Source organism: Hakea prostrata, chromosome 2, assembly GCF_041222555.1.
Source record: "Hakea prostrata isolate BN-2017 chromosome 2, UWA_Hpros_2, whole genome shotgun sequence".
NCBI lineage: Eukaryota > Viridiplantae > Streptophyta > Magnoliopsida > Proteales > Proteaceae > Hakea > Hakea prostrata.
In genome coordinates, this window is record NC_142601.1 from 6,613,388 (window position 1) to 6,634,374 (window position 20,987).

The 20,987-nt window shown below is 37.1% G+C and overlaps 1 protein-coding gene across 2 annotated transcripts; it reads left to right on the forward strand.

Moving 5' to 3' along the window:
• Positions 1-8,538: 8,538 nt before the first annotated feature.
• LOC149023501 (receptor-like serine/threonine-protein kinase NCRK) lies at positions 8,539-19,695 on the forward strand. Of its 2 annotated transcripts, XM_089144037.1 has the most exons (11): positions 8,539-8,557; positions 8,874-10,363; positions 12,036-12,152; positions 12,466-12,573; positions 13,131-13,388; positions 13,613-13,854; positions 14,008-14,304; positions 14,647-14,883; positions 15,592-15,819; positions 16,387-18,837; positions 18,959-19,694. In XM_089144037.1, the coding sequence occupies exons 2-10, from the start codon at positions 9,259-9,261 to the stop codon at positions 16,693-16,695; spliced, it is 2,901 nt and encodes a 966-aa protein (XP_089000163.1). In that variant the 5' UTR covers positions 8,539-8,557; positions 8,874-9,258; the 3' UTR covers positions 16,696-18,837; positions 18,959-19,694. The 2 variants fall into 2 exon arrangements, with proteins under 2 accessions (XP_089000163.1, XP_089000164.1); XM_089144038.1 differs by lacking the exon at positions 8,539-8,557 and having other exon boundaries at positions 8,565-10,363; positions 15,610-15,819; positions 18,959-19,695.
• Positions 19,696-20,987: the final 1,292 nt, after the last annotated feature.

Genomic DNA, 20,987 nt, shown 5'->3' on the forward strand with positions numbered 1-20,987 from the left:
AGCAAAAGTTAAACAAGATATGAGGAGCATATAATAGAGACATTAGATACAAAAACTTAACCAATAACATGTCAATTGAGAAAGCAAACCATATTAATTGCACTCAACCAAGAACCGAGATAGCTCTGATACCAATATGTTGGGAATAAACCAAAACACACAGTGGATCAAACACAAAACAACACACAATACACAAAGATTTACTTGGTTCAATCAAATGACCTACATCCAAGGGTGAGTCCAATAGACTCGAGATAATATGCATAGCGAATATCAATGTTAAGTTGGCTACAAAAGGAACTCTCAATAGTTGATACAACAGCTCATAAATGAAACTCTTAAGAGATCCAGAAAGAACTCATGGCATATCAAGAACAATAGTGATGAAATGATCTCACTTGATTTGTACACCACCGACGAGTCAACAAGCACTAGAAAGCCCAACCGAAGACCAAGAAGCTTTCAAACAATCCGAGAGATCTACCACGATAGCCTCAAACCAGAGGCAAGAGGGAGAAGAGAAGAATCACACCACTACACAGAGAGCAAAACATTAACCAAAAGAGATAACAAATATGAAATCCTAAACCCTCATTTGGGGGTTTATAATTAAAACAAATGAAAGGACTAAAATGCCCCTCAAGACACGCTAAACATAACACAAATCTCTTATAAAAGAGAATGACATAAATGACCTTGCTATAGAGATATTCCAACAATGCTGAAACCTATTACCGCCACAATGAAGTAAGCTTTTGAGTCTAGAATGACAAGCATTTAAGATCAGTGCAAGCCTACACTTTGGATCCGTAAATCAATTGTTCTCCTTGTATACTAAGAACATAAATTTACACTAGTTGATCTAATAATAAGTCTTGACGACTAAGAGATGTATAGCTACAATACTTTGCTTGTCTTTGGTTGGAAATGCTTCCACTAACACTCCATTTTGGTACAAGTAGAAAATGGGCACAACTTGCATAAGTTCAAAATCAACATTCATTCCATAGGTTTAAAAGTTTCATACTTGTTTGATAAAGGAATTTGTGATAACATGAACAAGGTACATCATAGTTGAATTCCTAAATTCAAATACTGATTTATAAATCACAGCACCCTTCCCATTAGAAAAGAAATGAAAATTCAGGTTGCCACAAAATACTAATATCATTTAAGAAAGAACTAAAGTGACAACAGTAGATAGAAAAAAGGAAGGTGAATGAGAAAATATTTTGGACAGGCAAGCACATGAAAAGGTGCACAAAAATGCAAAAAAGAAGAAGAGAGGGGGGTGTTGGTTTTCAGAATGAACAAAATCAATGATCAGTCCATGACATTGAAAGAGATTGTGATGTGGATAGAAAGTCCTCTGGCAGAGATCTCCCCTAAAACACTTAGGCTGCGTTTGTTTGCATCTCAAGATACGAAAAATACATGTGGCCCTCAAGTAATAAATGATAAGTACAGTATCGATCCCACGGAGAATTATATCCTTAACTTTCAATGTAAAAGTCAAATTGATTTAAATGAAATTAACAAGGTTGATTGGTGATTAACTAACTAAATACTCAAATGACAGGTAAAGAAAACTAAGGAACTAAAATGTAGATTTAGCACTGGAAGAAACTTAATGAGTGACAAGTGTGTTAGGAATCAAGTTTCCTTCCCCCATTTTATAACACAAATACTAAAGCAATACTACAACCCCAAGATAAATCAAGAACTTGGAATGAATGGCAATATGGTATTTTCCAATACACATAAGCTAGCATCCTAAATCAACATCTGCATATTCCTATGAAGAATTGAATTAAGAATGCAATTTAAACCCAATCCAATCAATGGTAATGTGAGGTAATTGGGTATTCCTACCCAACCTACTAATTAACACAACCTAATTAAAGATAATGCTAACTCACACAATTCAACAAACACCTAGACTTTATTAATTTTCCAATTAATGAAATCATAACATTCATTCAAGAAAGATCATTCAAGAACTGAAATTAGTCAATATAACATGCTGAATTCATTAACAATAAAGTGGATTGCAATAAAACTAAAGAACACATGATTAGTTACATATCAAAATTCAGGTTTAGGTACTACTATCATCCCAACACAGCTAAGATTTAGCTCATAACAGAATTCAAATGCATAAAACCAAGTATAATTGACATGAGACTAGAAAGTAAGAAGATAGAGTTATAAAAACAAGAAGAAACTAAGGCTTCAATGCTTCCACATGAGCTCCACCTTTCTTCTCCAAGGATCGACAACTCCGTGCGGCCCCTTGCTTCCACAAGAGCTCCGACTTTCGTTCTATCTTCCCTCCTCTCAGCCGAGTCTCTCTTCCACACCTTGGTCGAATGTCTCTCCTTTCTCCTCCTTGCCTCTCTTCTCTTTCTTCCATAAATGTCTTCAATCATTAGGTTAGATTCTGGCCATAGGATTAGAACTTTCCTCCTGAGATCAAGGGCTGAAAACCATCATGTATTTACAAGAATTTAGTCCACTTAAGTTAGCCCTTTTTGGTCAATTCCATTTGAATTGGATCTGAGAATATTCTGCTCCGTTGTTGTAGCAATGCAGCAACAACTCTACAACCAAGTTAGAGGACATGTTCTTCTATTATGAATCTTCACCTACATGTTCAAGAGAAAGAGAAACAGTCAAATTCATCCATAAAAAGAAGGGAAATTCATGCAATGTGACAAAAATGAACTAAACAAAATGCAACATGTTAAGACTAAATAAGACAACACCTAATGAATACTATCACTAAAACAAAGACAAAATACTCATAAATCAAGCCATCTCAAGTATAAAAGTTATAAATCTTAATTCTATTTCATAGAGTTATCAGCTGCATTTGTTTGCAAAGGTTGGGTGGGAAAAAAAACATGTGGGCCTCATGTGTAATGTGGTGAGGGAGAAGGAAATGAAATGAAGGGATATTGCTGGAAAAGTAATAATTGTGGGTCCCATTTTCAACTTTAGCACATTTTTTCACAAAGTTCCACACATTTTGTGGGGTTTTGATAAGGCTTGGGGTGGGAAAGTTTGTTTGCCACTTCACTAGACAAGTTTCCTTAAATTTAAGAAACTTGTCTCTAACTTTTCCACCCCAAGCAACCAAACAAACTACACTTTTAGGATTTAAAGGAAAAGTTTGCTTTTCAAGAATTTTCCCACCCCACCTCTATTCCAGGCAACAAATGCAGCCTTAAAGAGTATTTCTCTGTAACTTTTCTTTGTAACTTTACTTCACCATTTGTGAGACCTATAGTTTGGCAATGGCATTAAGATTAGAAACCACTCCAAAACACCCAACTCAAAAGCAAACAAGCTAATGGTTCCTAGAAATTTTAAAACATTTGAAAATCAAAACAACAGGAAAGCAAATAAGCAAGGATCTATGTGTCTCCACTAATTCGAAATACTACGGTATCAGAAGCTGAACATTCTTTCTAGCCACATCTGCAATTCCACTAAATAATAATAGATCCATACAAAATTCATGAATAAGTAGAATGAGAAGCATGTTGTTTCACCTTCCAAGCTAGAGAAAAGCCAGTTGGATTCTAACATTCTATATAATAAAGAGAATTATAATTGGATAAAACCTATATAATCAAGAGATGAATGTCCAATTGGATCCTAACATCCTGCATGCATTGAGAACTATAACTGGATCAAACATGTATAATAAAAAGTTGAATGTCCAATTGGATTCTAACATCCTGCATGCATTGAGAACTATAACTGATAAAACTTGTATGATAAAGAGAACTATATAAACTGCATCACCAAAATTACCATAATTCTCAAATGTATAAAACCTGCAATAAAGAGAACTAACTACATTATCAAAATTATCATAATTTAGTTGTTTCTTCTTTTTTAGTGACATCACTTCACGCCAAGAAAAATATAAACATCAAAAGACAAGATTCTCAAGTAGAAAATAATAAAGGATACAACTGCATTGTTCAACTATACAAGTTTTTGGGTAAGCTAGATCCATTGCCACAAAAAACACAGTCCTCTAGCATTATGAGCTTCTCTTCATCGTTGTAATCCAAAACTCATGTTCATCGGCCTTGTTGTTCAATAAATACCTTTTTGTAGCCATTCTTCGATGGATTTCAAGGCTAGGAAGCACCTCAAGTGCTACTGTGAGCCTTTTCGAGATGTCTGGGAGATATTTTATGTCAGCAAACTTGTCAAATGCAAAGGACTTGCTACCTTTTCAGTCGGAGTCTTGTCCTTCTTCTTCTTCTTCTTACTTGGGACAAGCCACTAGGAGCAACCTACGATAACCCCCTCTAGGTTGCGACTTGCACAAACCTTTGATCAAAAGGGGTTGGTTGAGAACTTGCATCATCAGCCGCCCCTAATGTCATTTCCGCCAAGTTTATATCCTCCGTGTGTACATCATTTGGGTGTGCCGCATCATGGCCGGTGGCAATTTCATTGCCAAACCATGCTAATACCTCTCTATGGATTTGAAGGAATGGGTGGTCTTTCCAATACTTCTCTCTTGACTTTTGCACAAATGTACTATTGACATGTCGGTTGCTAAAAATGTATTTTCAAAACCATTTGAATGCAAATGATGAAAAAATTATTGATTAAAAAGTAAATGTTCATACATGAAATCCAGCCCATAGGTGTTCCGGCCCATCGAAACATGAATTTTGATGGTTCCATCCCAAGCCGCTACACTTGATTAGGTTCATCAGTGCTTTAATTTTCAACCTCCACACCCGATAGTGGTTTTTTATTTGGTGTGGCTCATATGTAGTGTGGAGAACATTATTTATCCTGTCTACAATTTCAGCAAAGTGGGCTAGCCTAAGGCCGTTATCCCCAACCTTTGCCGCATCTATGATGGGTCGCCAAAGTCTCTAAAAAAATAGTTGAACTAAGGCCTTGACCACTTGGCATTATCATTTTATTTATTTATTTATTTATTTTTTTTGTCTTGTGTCTCTTGAGTTTGTGAGTCCACCATCTAACAAAATGCAATTGCACACAATTGAACCAAGAGAAGCATAATAAAACAAATGATCATTTTATGATCAAGCACAGAGATAGTATGAACATATTTTTCAGTCATTAGTGTCATGAAAATCAGCTAAGAAATAGAAAAGTGGCCCAATATCAAGCAACAAAACTATAGGTTGCAATATTTTTGACAAGGATACATACAGCTAATACCAAGAATCTGATTTTTAAAATAAACAAAGACATAATTTCCCCAAATAATATATTTCCTAAAATCCTACTAGATCCATGACTGCAACTGAACCTAGTGCATCTTGGTCTAGAAATCTGGTTTGGTTTGGGTCAGCCCAAGGCTGTGCATCATCCTAGGTTAAAATTCTGAGATGAAGGAAATATGTTTGATTTAAGCTCTATCTCCAAAATTGTTTGATTAGGTAAGTTAGTTGTTTTTAAAATTTAAATACTAGCATCCAACTAGTGCTTAGAACTGAGATGAAGTTTTTATTTTCATATGCTAGTGAGGACTACCCTGTGCTGGTATATGCTTAGTTGTTTTTAGATACCAGTCTTTCCTATCCTGATTTATCAAGTTATCTTATTCCCCATAGTGTTGCTTTGTGGTACATCATAACCAACCCTTAAGTTTCTTTTATTGTTTCATTAGATCTCACTGTTACCCCTTAATGCTGCTAGCTACATGAAGTTTAAAACCTTGAATTAAATTGAATATAGTGTACAACTTAAAAAAAAAATGACAGCATGCAGTGAAATGAAAAATCAGATTACCAAAAAAAAAAAATGATGAAAAGATCATCATCAACAGGGTAGTTTGATTCAGGAAAATGAAAGCTCACATCTAATTACTCAAATTCATTAATGAAAGATCATCATCCAATTGAAGAGCTTATTTTATGGGCAAGCAGCTCCCAAGCTGCGCAAACATGTATATAAACTTGCTAAATACAATTTTGAAGCTTGCTCATGTCATGTTGGACCTCATGATCCTTCAGATGGACCTTCTCCTAGTTTTCATTCTTTGTGAACTTCTTTATTAGCAAGAAGAAGAAGAAGGATATAGCAAGGTTACAAAACATAGAAAGAAGAAGAAGAAGAAGAAGAAGAAGCACATATTGTACCTGTGACTTGCTCCAGAAAAATGTGCTCCAACAAAAATCTCGTTATTTCGCTCCAACCCTACCATGAGAAGAAGATATTAGTAGAAGAAGAAGAAAAATGAAGAACAAGATCTACATTCGACCAAAACAGTTGTGGAGAGAATGTTGAGGCGAGAGATGAAGAAATCCAGAGAAGTTCCTCTGTCGATTGAAAAACCCTAGAGAGCTCTTCATTCTTGTTCAAAAGTCGAAGTTCGGAGAGTTCCGTTGATGTGATTTTTGTGAATGTGCAAATGTTTAGGACTTAGTAGAGTAGGGGTGATAAATCTACAGATTCACGTTTTTAATGTAAAAAGATGAATCCCTAGATTTCATGAATCCAGGGATTTTCACAAGCAAACGGGTATAAATCTTGCATTCATAAATCCAGAGATTTCACATTCATGCATGTAACCAAACATGCCTTAAGTTAATTGTCGAAAATACATTTAAAAATCTGGTTTACATTTCTCTTTAAAATATTTTTGCAAAGCAGTTAAGTTGAGAGCTATTCAGTATTTGTGTTTGATGGATTGAAGTCCTTCCAAAAAAAAGAAAAGAAAGGAGAATAATGGATTGAAGTAAGGTTAAGTGATTTACTTGTCTTCTTCTGGTTGGATTGGTTGCTTTTTGCTTTACAGCATCTAGGAAAAGGGCGTGGTCCTGCTTCTCACAAAGCCAAAATAAGACTTAGAATCTCCATCTATGACCAGCTTGCAATTTAAAATAAGTTGGACCACATTGTCTTTAAAGATGGCTCTGCAAGCAGAAAACAAGTATACCAGGACAAGGTGAGGATTTACAGTGAAGATTTACAATGGAGGATTGCAGTGAGACCCACCAAACATTAGAAGGTTTCAGCTCGCTAGATGCTGCTAAGAAGCCAGCAAAAGGATTGAGATTAAAATAAAATGAGTGAGAAGTGAGAACTTTACTTCAAGGAAAAAGATCAAAATGCTCCTGCACTCAAAAATGCTCGAAACAATTGGATCCAGGAAAAGATGTGCAAGGATGGAGACTCAAATCTGGACTTCCTTGGTGTTACAACCAGGTTAGATTGATATTAACTGATGTTGACCTACCAAAAGATTAAATACCTATGGCCCATGTTATCAAGAAGCTACCTAACTCAGATAGGTGCCTAAGACGATGGACTGTGCTAATGCGCAGAAAGCAAGATGGACAACCGAAATTGAAATCTTGATCATTGGTTGGCAGCAGCAGGTGCTGCACATTTAATGCACAACATTCAAGTCTGCCCCGAATCTGAGGCATCTGCTGCTCGGATTACTAATTTCTGCTCCTGTTACACCGAACTGTCACTTCAGTCTTTCCCTCTTCCCAAGTATTTCGTATGTGTAATTCTGATTGTTCTTCCACAGACTCCAGTTCATTCCAACCAGTTGCTCTTGTGGGTTCTTATTGCTTCTTGTAATACAGAAATCTGTTCTGAAAATGGGGCAAACTTTATCCGAACTGTTCATGTCTAAACTTGGACTTGCATTTCCGAAATCACAACCTTGAGATCTGAATCTAAGATGAGCTGAATGGAAGAATGGTTCCTATCATCCTTATGGATTTGATTGTATTTTTGGTAACTGGGACCCATATCGAACACCCTGAAGAGTTCAGAAGCTTCACCCTATCTTCTGAGCTATGATCAGCACCACCTTTTTTGGGTAATAGGTCTTCTGAGTACTACCTGTAACTAACTTTGTGGACTACTAAAGAGGCTGCCCTGCCTGATGAAGACTATGAAAAACGTTATGTTGTTCAAAAGTCGCAGCAGCCACCGCAGAGTTGGTGATACCAGTGGCGGAGACTGCCAAACCTTGAAAATACTAATCTTTTCTCTCTTTTCGATTTCTTACCTGTGTATCCATCTTTAGAAAATTTGAGGATTTCCATTTTCTTCCCATAGAAGATTAAAGAAGCAACTGGTCTTGGTGTTGGTGTTGATAGAAAGCAACCAAAACATGGAAGATTAGAGACGCTTGGTGTCTCTTTCAGGATTTTTATATTCACTGACGTGGTGGGTATGAATGGAGCATTTCTCTAACTATATACTGTCCAAGTATTTGGAGAACGCATTAATCTCCAAGTATCTGTGTGTCAATGGCGGTGTAAGCATTTGGAACCATTGATTTAGCGTTTATTATTTTCTTCAATAGTCTACAACTATAATGATTGCTTGATGGAAATGGAAAATGGGAGATCTTCTGCTAAAAGTCTTCAATTTTTCTTTTTTTGTCTGAATTCTTTTGTGAGCAACTCTGCAAGAAATTCTTCTGCAATGCTTTGAGTGGACCTAGTAAATTTTATTGTCATCTGCTGCAGGTTTGGGGGTTGCAGCCATTCATACCAGAAGAGAAGACATCTCATTGCTCATGAAGGTTCACTCTTTTCCTCGCTAATAATTGTGCTTTAAATTTTCTTTTTCCGCACAATTATGCTAGATATTCAAATAAAAATTGAGTCCAAAATCTCTATTACGGCTCTGAAATTGGTTTAAGTTTTTAGCATGGTTTTTCTGCAACTACTTACGAGATAAGCTCTAACGTGTTTTTAGCCTCTTGGTTTATTAGAGAATTGAGTGTGTAATTGTAGTTAGCAGTGGAATTCTATTCTGTACGTACGTTTTTTGTTTATATATATTTTTTGATGAACCTGTATTGAAAATCCATCACGTTCACTCATTTATGGTTTCAGTCTCTTGGGTCTGACCCCGGCTCGTTTTCCTGCTCTGCTCTGGTTCAAGAACTGATTCTTGAGTCTTCTTGAATCTGAGAACTGAACGTCTTCTTCTTAGTTAGTGAACTGGTTCCTCGAGATCTGTGTGTTTTTTTTCCTCCTTCGTGAGATGTAATCTATTTCTGCGTTACGAACGAACTGTTTCAGAGCTATTCTCAGATGAGCGTTTCAAGATGTGAGTTTCAAGTGTCGAGTTCTCTTTTCCAGATATGGAATTAGCGCTTTCAAGCTTTGAGTTTCAAGATTTGGTTTCCAGATGTGAGATTTAGGATTTGAGTTTGTGATATGGTTTCGGCGTTGTCAAGATTTGTGAAAATTTTGCATTTTTTGCTTCAAGTGATTCATGGCTTCTGATTCATCCACATCTGATGTGCAACTTACGGACTCGTCTCCTTCACTGTCATTTTCGAATGTTCATAATTATTTGTCCGTCAAGCTTTCTGGAGAGAATTATTTGATATGGCGTTCTCAATTTCTGCCATTGTTAAACACCACTGGTTTCATGAGTCTTCTTGATGGAACGAATCCTCGTCCTGATCCATTTCTTGACTCTGACTCTGCAAATCCAAGACCCAATCCTGCTTTTGTTACTTGGCATAAACAAGATCAGCTATTGTTGATTTGGCTTCTTTCCTCCCTCACTGACTCTGTTCATTCACAAGTGGTTGGTCTAAAGACTTCTTTTGAGGTATGGAATGCATTGGCTTCTACCTATGCCTCTTCGTCTCAAGCGAGAGTGATGCAGCTCCGGCTTCAATTGCATAGCTTAAAGAAGGGTGTTGATTCCATGAATGAATACCTTCTGAAGGTCAATAAAATTTCAGATGCTTTGGCTCTTGCATCTGCCCCCGTTTCTGAGTCTGAACTGGTTTTGTTTATTCTTGGAGGGTTAGGGCCTGAGTACCAGTCATTTGTTACATCAATTACAACTCGTGATGTTCCTATTAAGCTCCCTGATCTTCAGGGTTTGTTGCTCTGTGAGGAAATTCGATCTGCTTCTGTGTTACAAGATGTGACTAACATCACAGCAGAGGTAGCAAATGTTTCAGTTTCTCAATCTGAGTCCTCTTCTCGGCCAAATTTTTCTCGGAATTCTGTTCCATCACGATCTGCTGGTCGTAACTCAGGCCGTTTTGCTGGTAAAGGAGGTCGTGGTGGTGGCCGATTCTCTCTCTATTGCCAGATTTGTGACCGACCAAGACTTATAGCTAAAAATTGTTGTCAGCTTTCAAGGTTTGCTGGAGCTATTCAGAGGTTTGCTGCACCTTCTTCATCTGCTGTTGGTCATTATCAGATGCCTCAGGCTCATTTTGCCAGTGCCTCAAATAGTTTTTATCACTGGTTACCTGACCCAGGTGCTTCACACCATATTACTCCAAACTTGGGATTCATAAGCTCTCCAACTGAGTACATTGGAAATGAACTAGTTCAGGTCAGCAATGGAACAGGTCTGTGAATTCATCCTGTTGATAATTCTAAAATTTCTGTTTCGAATTCTCCATTTCATTTGTCTGACATTTTACATGTTCCCGCTGCTTCATATGATCTCTTATCTGTGAGTAAATTCACTTCTGATAATCCTGTATTTTTTGAATTCCATGATACTTGTTTTCATATCAAGGATTGCTCCTCGGGCAGTATCCTGGTGACCGGGCCCCTTAGAAATGATGTGTATCAGCTTCCTGTGGACAGCTCTGTTATTACTCCATCTACCACCTTATCTCTGGAGGCTTACTTTGATGCAGACTGGGCAGGTTGTCTTGAGTCCTGATAATCGTAAGTGTCATGGTGGCTATCTTATATTTTTGGGATCTAGTTTGGTGTCTTGGCAGTCTCGGAAGCAGACTACTATTGTAGCTAGATCCACTACTAAGAGTGAGTACCGTGCCCTTGCTCTTGCCACCACGGAGTTGACTTGGGTACAGTCATTTTTGTCTGATTTAGGCATCTCGTTGCCATCTCCACTCGTTGCTATCTCCACCTATTCTCTGGTGTGATAGTATTGGTGCTACCTACCTCTCTGCGAATCCGGTTTTTCATGCCAGGGCGAAGCATATAGAGATTGATTTTCACTTTTTCTGTGATCTCGTTGGCCGAGGAGTTATTGGTTTGGTATATTTCCACGTCTGATCAATTAGCAGATATCTTGATGAAGAGTCTTTCCTCTCCTCGATTCTCTTTGCTTTGTTCCAAACTCAAGGTCCTTGAAGGGCCCTTGACTTTGAGGGAGAGTATTAGGGAATAGAGAATGTTATTGTAGCTAGCCGTGGAGCTACTCTATTCTGTACCTACATTATTTGTGTATATATATTTTGATGGACTTGTATTGGGAATCCATCACGTTCACTCAGATAGGGTTTAAGGAATGAAGCTCTAGTTGGAAGTGGCCCTAGCTTGTGTCTGTATCCTGCTCTCCTTCCAGAACTTTCTTTGTGGTTAGTATCTATGTAATGTTTTCCAAATTCCTCTAACCATTCATCATATAGGCAGAAAGAAATCTATATTCTTTGACCGCTTGACTATTTCAATAAACTTCCAATAGAAATGCAGCTAGAAATCTCACATCTGAGATCTCTTAGGGCAAAATTAGATTGAATTTCATGATCCTCATGTCTAAGGATGAACATTTTGACTTTCTATTTTCAGCAGTAGAAAATATTAAAGTTGTCTCAGAAGAAATCTCCCTCTGTCCCTGAAAGACTGTCCATTTTGATAAATATCACTTTAGAAGGTGGGGTAGTTATGCTATGTTTACACACTAATATAATTCGAGATAGAAAATCATCCTCTAGTAGTCTCTCTATTGCTCATTTAGTTTTGCCTCTCGAATTTTAATGGTACACGTTACTAAGGTTTGAGAATTTGAGGAAGACCTGATGTGTTAAATTGACAATGGACACATTTGGGGCATAAAAAACTCCAAACAAGACAGTTCTGTGGGACAAAAGGAGTATTCTGGATGGTTAGGCTCAATCTTCAGGGTTACTGTTAGCTTGAAAGGTCTCCGTAGTGGCAAGAAGTGAGTGATCAGTTGCACTTATTTTGACGACAAGTGTCTTAAGTCGTAAGTACAAGGCTAATTTTCTGGTAACTACAGTTAATGGCTTTTTACTTTTACAGATGAGCTTCCAGATGCATCAGGAGACAAATGGACCTGCTCATGTGCTTGGGCTCAACAAGAAAATAAGAGCTATGCTATTTCATCCAACTGTTCTACATCCTGTGATTGCAGTCCTGGTACGGTAATGACTGTACAATAAGCACTTGAAAGCCTCAAGCTTTGTACTAGCTTTGTACTTATCACCAAACATTCTTAATAGCTCCCATTATTTGGGAAACTGTATGCATACATTTTCTCCTTTGCATCGCCAAGATATGTGCTTTTAATGGATCCTTGCAATTTCACTGTGGTACATAAATACATGAATCCCACCATTCTGCAATCATCTATCTCAAGAGTTTTCTAAATTCTGTATGGGAAATTATTCAGGCATGAACTTAGCACTCAATATGGCTTGATCATTCCAACTAAATTAGGTTCTTATTGCAGAAGATGCTGGTGGAGATAGATGGACATGTCTTTGTCCTGCTGAGAGATTCTCGAAAACAGCTGGTCTTCATAATACCAGTTGTTTTGCTGCCTGCAATTGCACATCTGGTAAATTCTAATTTAACAACAGTGGATATATTGCCTTAGAATGAGTAGCCTTTTTTTTTTCTTCTTCTTCTTCTTTCTGTAGTAACAAACAAATAAATCTTTAATTGATTTTTATATTGAGCTGGTGATTTACAATTACAACAATGGTACCTCCATACTGAAATTCTTGAACCCCTGTTATGGCTGACCTAGAATTGAGATTTGGAATGGAAAAGAAAATCAGCTTAACATTTGAAAACTGGTCAACTTGTTGTACGGATACTGGTACTATATTGGTCTGGTTGTAACTCTGAATGGTTCTACAACGAGCTGTGACCCATGGCTGTGTCAATCAGTGAGGGGTTTACTGAGGAAGTTGAATCATAGGTTCTTGTCAAATGTTTTGTTAATTATTTGGATTATGTATGATAGCATTCATGACTTGAGCATTACTCTTGATGCAATTCCATGTGCTGATTTATTAAGCTATTTATAGCAGTGTTACATGCATGGTGAACAATCCTTTTCAAATTTACCCAGAAGCTTAATCGGATGCATTTTAAATGCCTCCCATGCAGGTTTTCCTGTTCAAACAAACCATTCATCGAAGCACATTTCCAGCAAAGTCGCTTTGTACATTCTCCTAATATGTGTTCTCCTCACAATTTTTGCATTTTTCGCTTCGTTGGCTTGCTATATACATAAGAAGAGAAAATGTTCTCTCCAACCTCCACAGTTTACATCAGATAAGGACACTGCCAACCTAATAAGTCGTAGGTCTAATTCCTTGTCAGAATTCACAGTTACTCTGAATGGCCCTTTGAGTTCTTGCCAAGGTACAACAAATGTCTTTCTATTCAGTTAATATTCCCTTGGGTAAATCACTGCTTACTACATTTGTAAGTTTTGTTGGATAATGTATGTTTTTCAACAATATGTATGTCTTACAGAAAGGAACTTGAAACGCTAGTGGTGTATTTTGGACAATAAATTGTGCTACTCCAGGCTAAACTTTGATTGGTAACCAAAACCACTGCTATGCTTATTTATTCTCCCACAGGGTGCGTGCAGGGGGCTCCTTTCACATTTATAAACCAAAAAGGAACAATAACTGAAACAATTCATGAGTTTACTTACTCAGAATTGGAGCAAGCAACCAACAAGTTCTCCAGTGTCAATCTGATAGGATATGGGGGAAGCAGTCAAGTCTATTGTGGCCAGCTTAAAGATGGTACTACTGTTGCTGTTAAGCGGCTAAAAACTCATGGGGGACGTAATTCAGATTCTGCATTTTTAACTGAGGTACTTCCTCAAGGTGGTGATTTTTTTTCTTTGCTAGATAAATTCCCTTTGTTGCTACAGGTTTTTTTTTTGGAAAAGATGAATATAATGAACATTGGTCCTTTATGCTATTATGGGTTTTAAGACTTTCAGTGACTTGTTTCCCTTTGATAGATTGAACTGATATCAAGACTCAATCATTGTCATGTGGTTCCTTTGCTTGGATACTGCTTGGAATCTCGGGGAGAACTGGCTGAGAAGCTACTGGTCTTTGAGTACATGTCGAATGGCAATCTAAGAGATTGTCTGGATGGTCGAGGAAAAGGACTCTTGGACTGGGGGACTCGTGTTAGCATTGCTTTTGGGTCTGCAAGAGGTTTGGAATATCTTCATGAAGCTGCTGCTCCAAGAATTTTGCATAGAGATGTCAAATCCACCAATATTCTTTTGGATGAGAAGTTTAGAGCTAAAGTAAGAACCTTGTAGATATGCATATGTATATAGACTAGAGAGGAAAAAATGCAAAGAGTTAAGGATTGGGGAGGCGGTTTTGGAGAAAAGTCCTCTAGTATGACTGTGAACTCAGTTGAGAATACTTCACAACCCTGCTGGGTTGAATATAAGCTCCAAATACATTGAAAATCAAGAGGCTTTATTTAATTTAGAAAGATAAGGTTTATTAGGTTATTGGTTCTAATAATCTGATTCAACTTGGATAAGCAGGGGTCAATTTCTGTTAATTTAAAATTTGACTTGATAACCACAAAGATGGCATGTATAGTATCTGAGCCCTTACACTGTATCCAATTGTAGATAACTGATCTTGGAATGGCAAAGCGCTTGAGGAGTGATGACCTTGCTAGCTGCTCAAATTCTCCTGCAAGAATGGAAGGCACTTTTGGATATTTTGCACCGGAGTATGCAGTCATTGGAAAGGCCTGTCTCAAGTCGGATGTTTTCAGTTTTGGAGTGGTTCTTCTAGAGTTGATCAGTGGTCGGCATCCCATTCATAAAGTGTCCAATAAAGGAGATGAAAGCCTTGTTATATGGGTAGACTTTTCTTCTTCTTACTCTTGTGCATCATTCTGGTTTGTTCTTATACCAGTGGAAGGTGATGGGGCAGGTTAAGTGGTGCCTCACCCTGCTTGTCCCCACTGGTTAGGGTATGGTTAGACCCTTCTCCATTGAGGGTGGTATTTTTCAAACCTTTGCAGTCATTGAGAAGGGTGGTTACCTCGTGAAATTTTAGCACAGAAAGGGTTGGGATTAAGAATAAAATGATGTAACATTGAATTTGTCTGGTGTCATCTCTCACCTGATATGATTCTGGACAGAGCTGGATCTGATGTTTTGCTTGTTGTTGAGCTCCAGGTTTCTTTTACACATCCAGTCAGGAAACATCTCATCATTTATGCTCTGCTTCCCTACTGAATTATCCCATTCATCAGATCCTATTCATCTGATATAAGCAATCTCAGGGAATTATCATCTTCATTTACTATCCAATTTTGTGCAATCTAAGTTGACAGCTAAGACTATGTCCAAGCTAAGAGTTCTGTTAGATGACTTAATTAAATCTGCATTTGACTGTGCTGGTTTTGTCCATCTGAAATACGAGTTAAAATTGCATGAAATGATCGGAAGATTTTATAAAGTAGCATGGTATCTTCAATGTATAGCATATTTGTATTCCGATCAAAAGAGAATTTTTTTTTTCGTCCTCTTACTGAGCTTCCATTATTTTCCATCCTGTTTTAGGCTATCCCTCGACTGCAGGATATTACACGAGTGATTTCAGAACTGCCTGACCCACTTTTGAAAGGAAACTTCCCTGAAGATGAGATGCAGATAATGGCATATGTTGCAAAGGAATGCTTGCTTTTGGATCCTGATTCTCGACCAACCATGAGTGAGGTTGTCCAAATCCTTTCCACAATTGCACCTGAGATGTCTAGGAGGCGGAATTTTCCTCTAAACCCTTTTCAGGTAATTGCACAGTTCTGATGTACCCAATATATTGGTGTTGTTGTGAGGGGACATCATACTGTTGGCTTTGATGAGCTGAGAAAAAAAATTAAATGCTAGCAATAGCTTTATTACTCATAAATTGTGCCAAAAGCAGCATGTGCTGAAGCATTGAAGTATTGTCATATCGATCAATTTTATGGCAAAAATCCAAATTTGGATCTAGGTTCAGATCTCCGGGTGTTCTGCAAAAAATATGTGAACCTAGTTCTGGCAATCAAATTATCATTTTTAATTATACCTTGCCATTGTTTTCGTTCTGCATTTTCAATTACTATAACCCCTGATGTTGGTGTTGTTTGAATTTATGCCATCCACATTCATTTACTTGGGCATACCTTTTCAGTTGAAGCTGTACTGGTTATTTTTGTATTCTGAAGTGATCTCTGTCCTTCCTGGGATGTTTCTTTGCATCCTTTCATTTATTTGCCATGTTTCAACCCCCTCTCACCCCCCCCCTCCAACCTGTCTTTCTGTGAAGAAGATTCTAGAAGGCCATTAACTCAACATTTGTTTGTGGCGATGCAGAGATTATCCAGTCAGAGTACAGAAAATATGGTAGAAATAGAGATGGCCAAGGAACAGGATGATGAGCCTACTGATGCCGAAAGCCTAAGAAGAATCACGTCTGCTAGGTGGTCTGCTTGGTGTTCATTACAAAATAATTTAGACCGTACAATATATGCTGAGGACCACAGAAAAGAGTTGGACATAGCAATGTTGGATGCTAGAAGTTGGCATACCCCAGATGATGAAACACTGGACTTAACGGAGCCACAATTCCAGTCATTTCATATGGCAAGCATCCAATCCCCTGGAAATTTGAACCCATTTTGAGGAGAAGAAATTGCTAACTATATCTTAGTGTATTATAGCCTAAAACCATGAGTTTATTGGTTTTATGATGCTTTCTAGCTGTGACTCAAGTCTGAAGAGCATTCAAATCAGAGGAAGTGAATCTGTACAGGGGATCTCATGCTCGCACAAGCTCATTGCAACATGTTTGATGAAGGCCTAACAGGTGTATTTTTTTATGTTTTAACTGTTCATATTTTTGCATCTTTATCTTGTTCTTCTTTATTCATGTAAAAAGAAAATAGAAAGATAAAAGTAACACATTAGCATCACATCCCTTTCTTTTGTTTCCCATTCCCCCTCTCCCATATGGGGAGACTTGCTCTTGTCCTCTGAGCTACACGCATCAATGGACTTTAAAAAGTTTTAAATGGTTTAGTATGGAACCTTTGTCCAAGAAAATCAAATCTGGTTTTTGAAAGCTTTGTTGGGAATGAGTACCAAGGGTGAAGTAGGTCAAGAAGATTTAAGAATTTTTACAAGGAGAATCTTCCCCTTGGAACTAACTTTCTTACAAGTTTTGTAAGTTTTCCCATTTTCTTGGTTTCTAAACACTGACGAAATTGCTGGTTGGTTTGGGCTCCAGACATTAGTTGGCTGATCGGTTACAGTTTATGTTTGTAGTTCCATGCATATAGGACTATTGTTAGATGCTACCTGAGCTAGACTAGCATAATTCTCTTGGAGCATGGGGACAAAAACATAGAGTAGTTAACATGTTTTGTTGCCTCCACAACCACTACCAAAATATTAAGAAGGCTAATAGGCCAAGGTTTCTCTGGTTTAGGCAGAAAGGTCAAAATATTAGGTTTATTGCACCAAATTTCCTTGATTTCTAATCTTAGTTGTCTCGCTTTGTTCAGTCCTCTTTGAATTGCCACCAAATTTGCCTCAGCTTCTTTTGTCGTCGCTAGTCTTCCATAACTAAAATACTGGATATGTCCATCTTTGTATATGCCCATGCTCCATCCGTATTGCCTAGCTATTTGTTATGCATCCCTGCACAAAGCAATATTGGATAATTAGTATAAGATATGCAAAGATATTAAGTATGTATATAATATGGTTTTCAATCAATTTCTCATAAGGGCCCATGGGTTCATTTATTGAGGGTAGGAGTTTTAAATCCAATATCCACTTTGAAACTTGCCCTATGACATTAGCAGAGGTTTTGGGTGGGGTTTTTTTTTCCTCATTCTATATAAAGTAATAGGTTATTGGAAATACAGAGATAGAAACCAAGTTTTAGTCTCCTTATCTATTTAGTAATTGGAGACAAATGCATTATGAAGATGTAAGAGTGAGTGATGATGCCAATGTTGTGTTCACAACCCTAGTGGGATTCTCTTTGTCTAGTTACAAGAAATAAAGACATGCCACGTTGTTTCTCTTCCTTAGTTACACAATAGACATTCCCCAGACTGTTGTGTTCATCAGAATAAGGTATTTCGAAGTGGTAAACCTGCATTCAATAACTGCCAAATGAATAGTTTCAGATACATGGTAAGTTTCCAAAAAAATCCCCACCACTTTGAAGATTTTCCGAATAGTCGGGAATTTTCATCTCAACATGGCATTAACTCCCAGTTTGGTGAAAAAGCTAGAAACCCAAGAGTCATTGATTAGAAAGATCACTAATTATCTTTGGCCATCTACCCTCTAATTGACTTTTTGCCTGAAATGCCTTAAGCATGGGGTTTCTCTTCTGGGTTTCCATCGACATTGATTAAAGAGAGAAGGCAACACGTGAAAAAAAGAACAAAAACACCAACTCCCTGGGTCTACTACACATGGAATGGTAGATGGATCATGTACAGAAGAAAGGAAGATGCACCAAACCCAGATAAAGAGACCAGATTTCATTTACCAGTAAAACACCGTTAAAAGCAGATTCAACTACCACCCAAAGATCAAAGAATAAACTAGAAAACCAGATTCTGTAAAGAGACATAACATCAGTACTTGAAAAGTTCCAGGTTCCTTAACCGTTGTGTTCTTCAATTGCTTGATGGATCCACCGCCACCACAACCTCCACTGCCAGGTCCAGAAGTACCTTTGCTCCCACCGGCGCCTCCACCTCCACCTTCTCCTCCAGCACCACCTGGTGATTGCTTGAGTTCATGGTGAGCTTGTTCTTTCTTCTTATGCTTTATTCTCCTGTCAAATTAACAGACACTAATCTAAAGAACTTGGAGTCTCATTTTCCCACTCAGAGACATCTGATTGTGTTTTTCTACTTTGCAGTTTGTGGTTTCTCTGCTGCTGTGGCTTATTTTCATGCTGCTGTCCGCCCCTCTTCGAGCCTGGATCATATCCTCCTGCAAATTGATACATTCTTCATTTCTTCCAGTAACCCTTTTCATCATTTTAGTGATTCTGTCTTAATTCGGGTGAAAATTTTAACTTTGTGACTTCATTTGTAATATGTATTTGGCAAAACATTCCCCAAAGACTAAATGATTTTCCTGTGACCACTGCTCCTTTCCCTTTCCTTTTTTTTTCTTTTTTTTTCTCTTTTTGTGTTGCTTGTGTGTGTGTAAGGTTGGTGACACTGGGAACTTACATCAATGTATCAATAAATCTCTTTGGTTTAAAGCTTTCTTCTTCTAATCTTCTTCGTTCTTCTGTTTAGGTGGGGATTCCCTTCCCTTTCTACGTCTTCTGGTGGTATCTTTTCCCTTTTTCATGACAGAAAATAATTACGATGGTCACATCAAATGTTTTGCAATTTTTGGGTGAATAAATTTGGCTGCCAAGAAGAAAATAAGTGAAAAATGGAAAAATCTATTTGTAACCGTTATTTTAGGAGAGAAAGACAACAAATTTTCGGACACAGCTCCTGAGCTCCTGAAAATTTGTAAACTTGCAACATCTGGAGTCAATTCAGGTTCAGACTCTCATATGTAAGGCCTGAACCGCACGGATGAACACAGGTTAGGTGGGTAAGAAAGAAAAAAAAAATGAAAAAACAGAGAAGAAAATAAACAAGTAACCCAGGTTTCAGTTTCAGCCACATGGTCAAAGTCCCTTTGTCCTAACTCCTAAAAGCTTCACTTTCTGTTGAATTACTCTGTATTTGCAGAGAACAGTCTTCATGTTAATCAATAATTTAAGTACAGAATTTCTATTGCTGCAATTTCCAGAATGAAGATTCTTGGAAGGTTACTGACAAGTTGTGCTGGATCAGTGAGAGAAACTAATGAAGAATTCTAGTCAGAAAGCCAACTTTCTGACATGCACATCAGTTGTATTTATATTCCAAAGAGATCTAGTGTGTTGAATTTGTTTTCCTGATCTTCTATTCTTTTTGATAAAAAAACAAAGCAAACATAGAAAAATGAGAAACTTTCAGAAAATGAGAATAAAAAATTATACAAAAAGAAGCATAATATCAAATAGCATTGATTATTATTATGTATTCTCTTATGATAATTGTAAGATTATAAATTTTTTGTTTAAAAGATTTCAGTTGTCTCCAAATTAATAGCCCAATGGACCTTCTCTAATTGACTTCAACCAAGTTCTTGTTTTACACAAAAAAATAAAAATAAAAAATAAATACTAGCCAAATCCATGGTTAAGCCTAGAAAGAAAGTGTGAAAGGATGGAAATTTTAACTCATGATTTTCTTACATTTATTGCTCTTAGATAGAAGATTGCCACTATTGCACTAACACCTGGTCGAGCAACATATCTCATTGATTAGCTGTATTGTGATTTTTTCTTTTACTATAACACAAATAATTTTCTTCCTCAAATGGCCTTCTTTAGTTTGCTTGAGAATTCTCTTATACTCAAAATTGTTTATGTCAAATTTATCTTGTAAAGCCTGTAAAAGAGAAAAATATCAGCTAAGCTTCAAACAAATATGATCTCTACCAAAAAAAAAAATAAATACAGTGATAAAACATATGAACAAAAATACATAAGCTCAAAATGTTAAAAGTTACCTTTAACTTATCTTCAAGTGAAATTTTCTTGAGTTCATAACTTTTCACACAGGTTTGATTATGGGCAATACTTTTCTAACTTCATTGATCTCTCATTCTTCATTGTTCACCTTTGCCACTTTTATTGAAGCAAAGATACTAAACCATTTTAAAGGAGATCTAGAGATGATTTCATCATTAAAAGAAATGGCAAACAACTAGAAAACAACTTTATATGATCAAATTTTTTTTAATCAAATTAAAAGTTTTGGGGAAATTAACTGAGACACAAAATTATGGTAAAATTCTTAAAAACTGGTGAAGCCTAGAAATTGAACAAAAAT

Coding starts and splice junctions, on each gene's coding strand:
- LOC149023501 (XM_089144037.1), top strand. CDS start 9,259: ATGGCTTCTGATTCATCCACATCTGATGTGCAACTTACGGACTCGTCT. Junction 12,153..12,465: donor ATCCTGTGATTGCAGTCCTG/GTACGGTAATGA, acceptor TTCTTATTGCAG/AAGATGCTGGTGGAGATAGA. Junction 14,305..14,646: donor ATGAGAAGTTTAGAGCTAAA/GTAAGAACCTTG, acceptor ATCCAATTGTAG/ATAACTGATCTTGGAATGGC.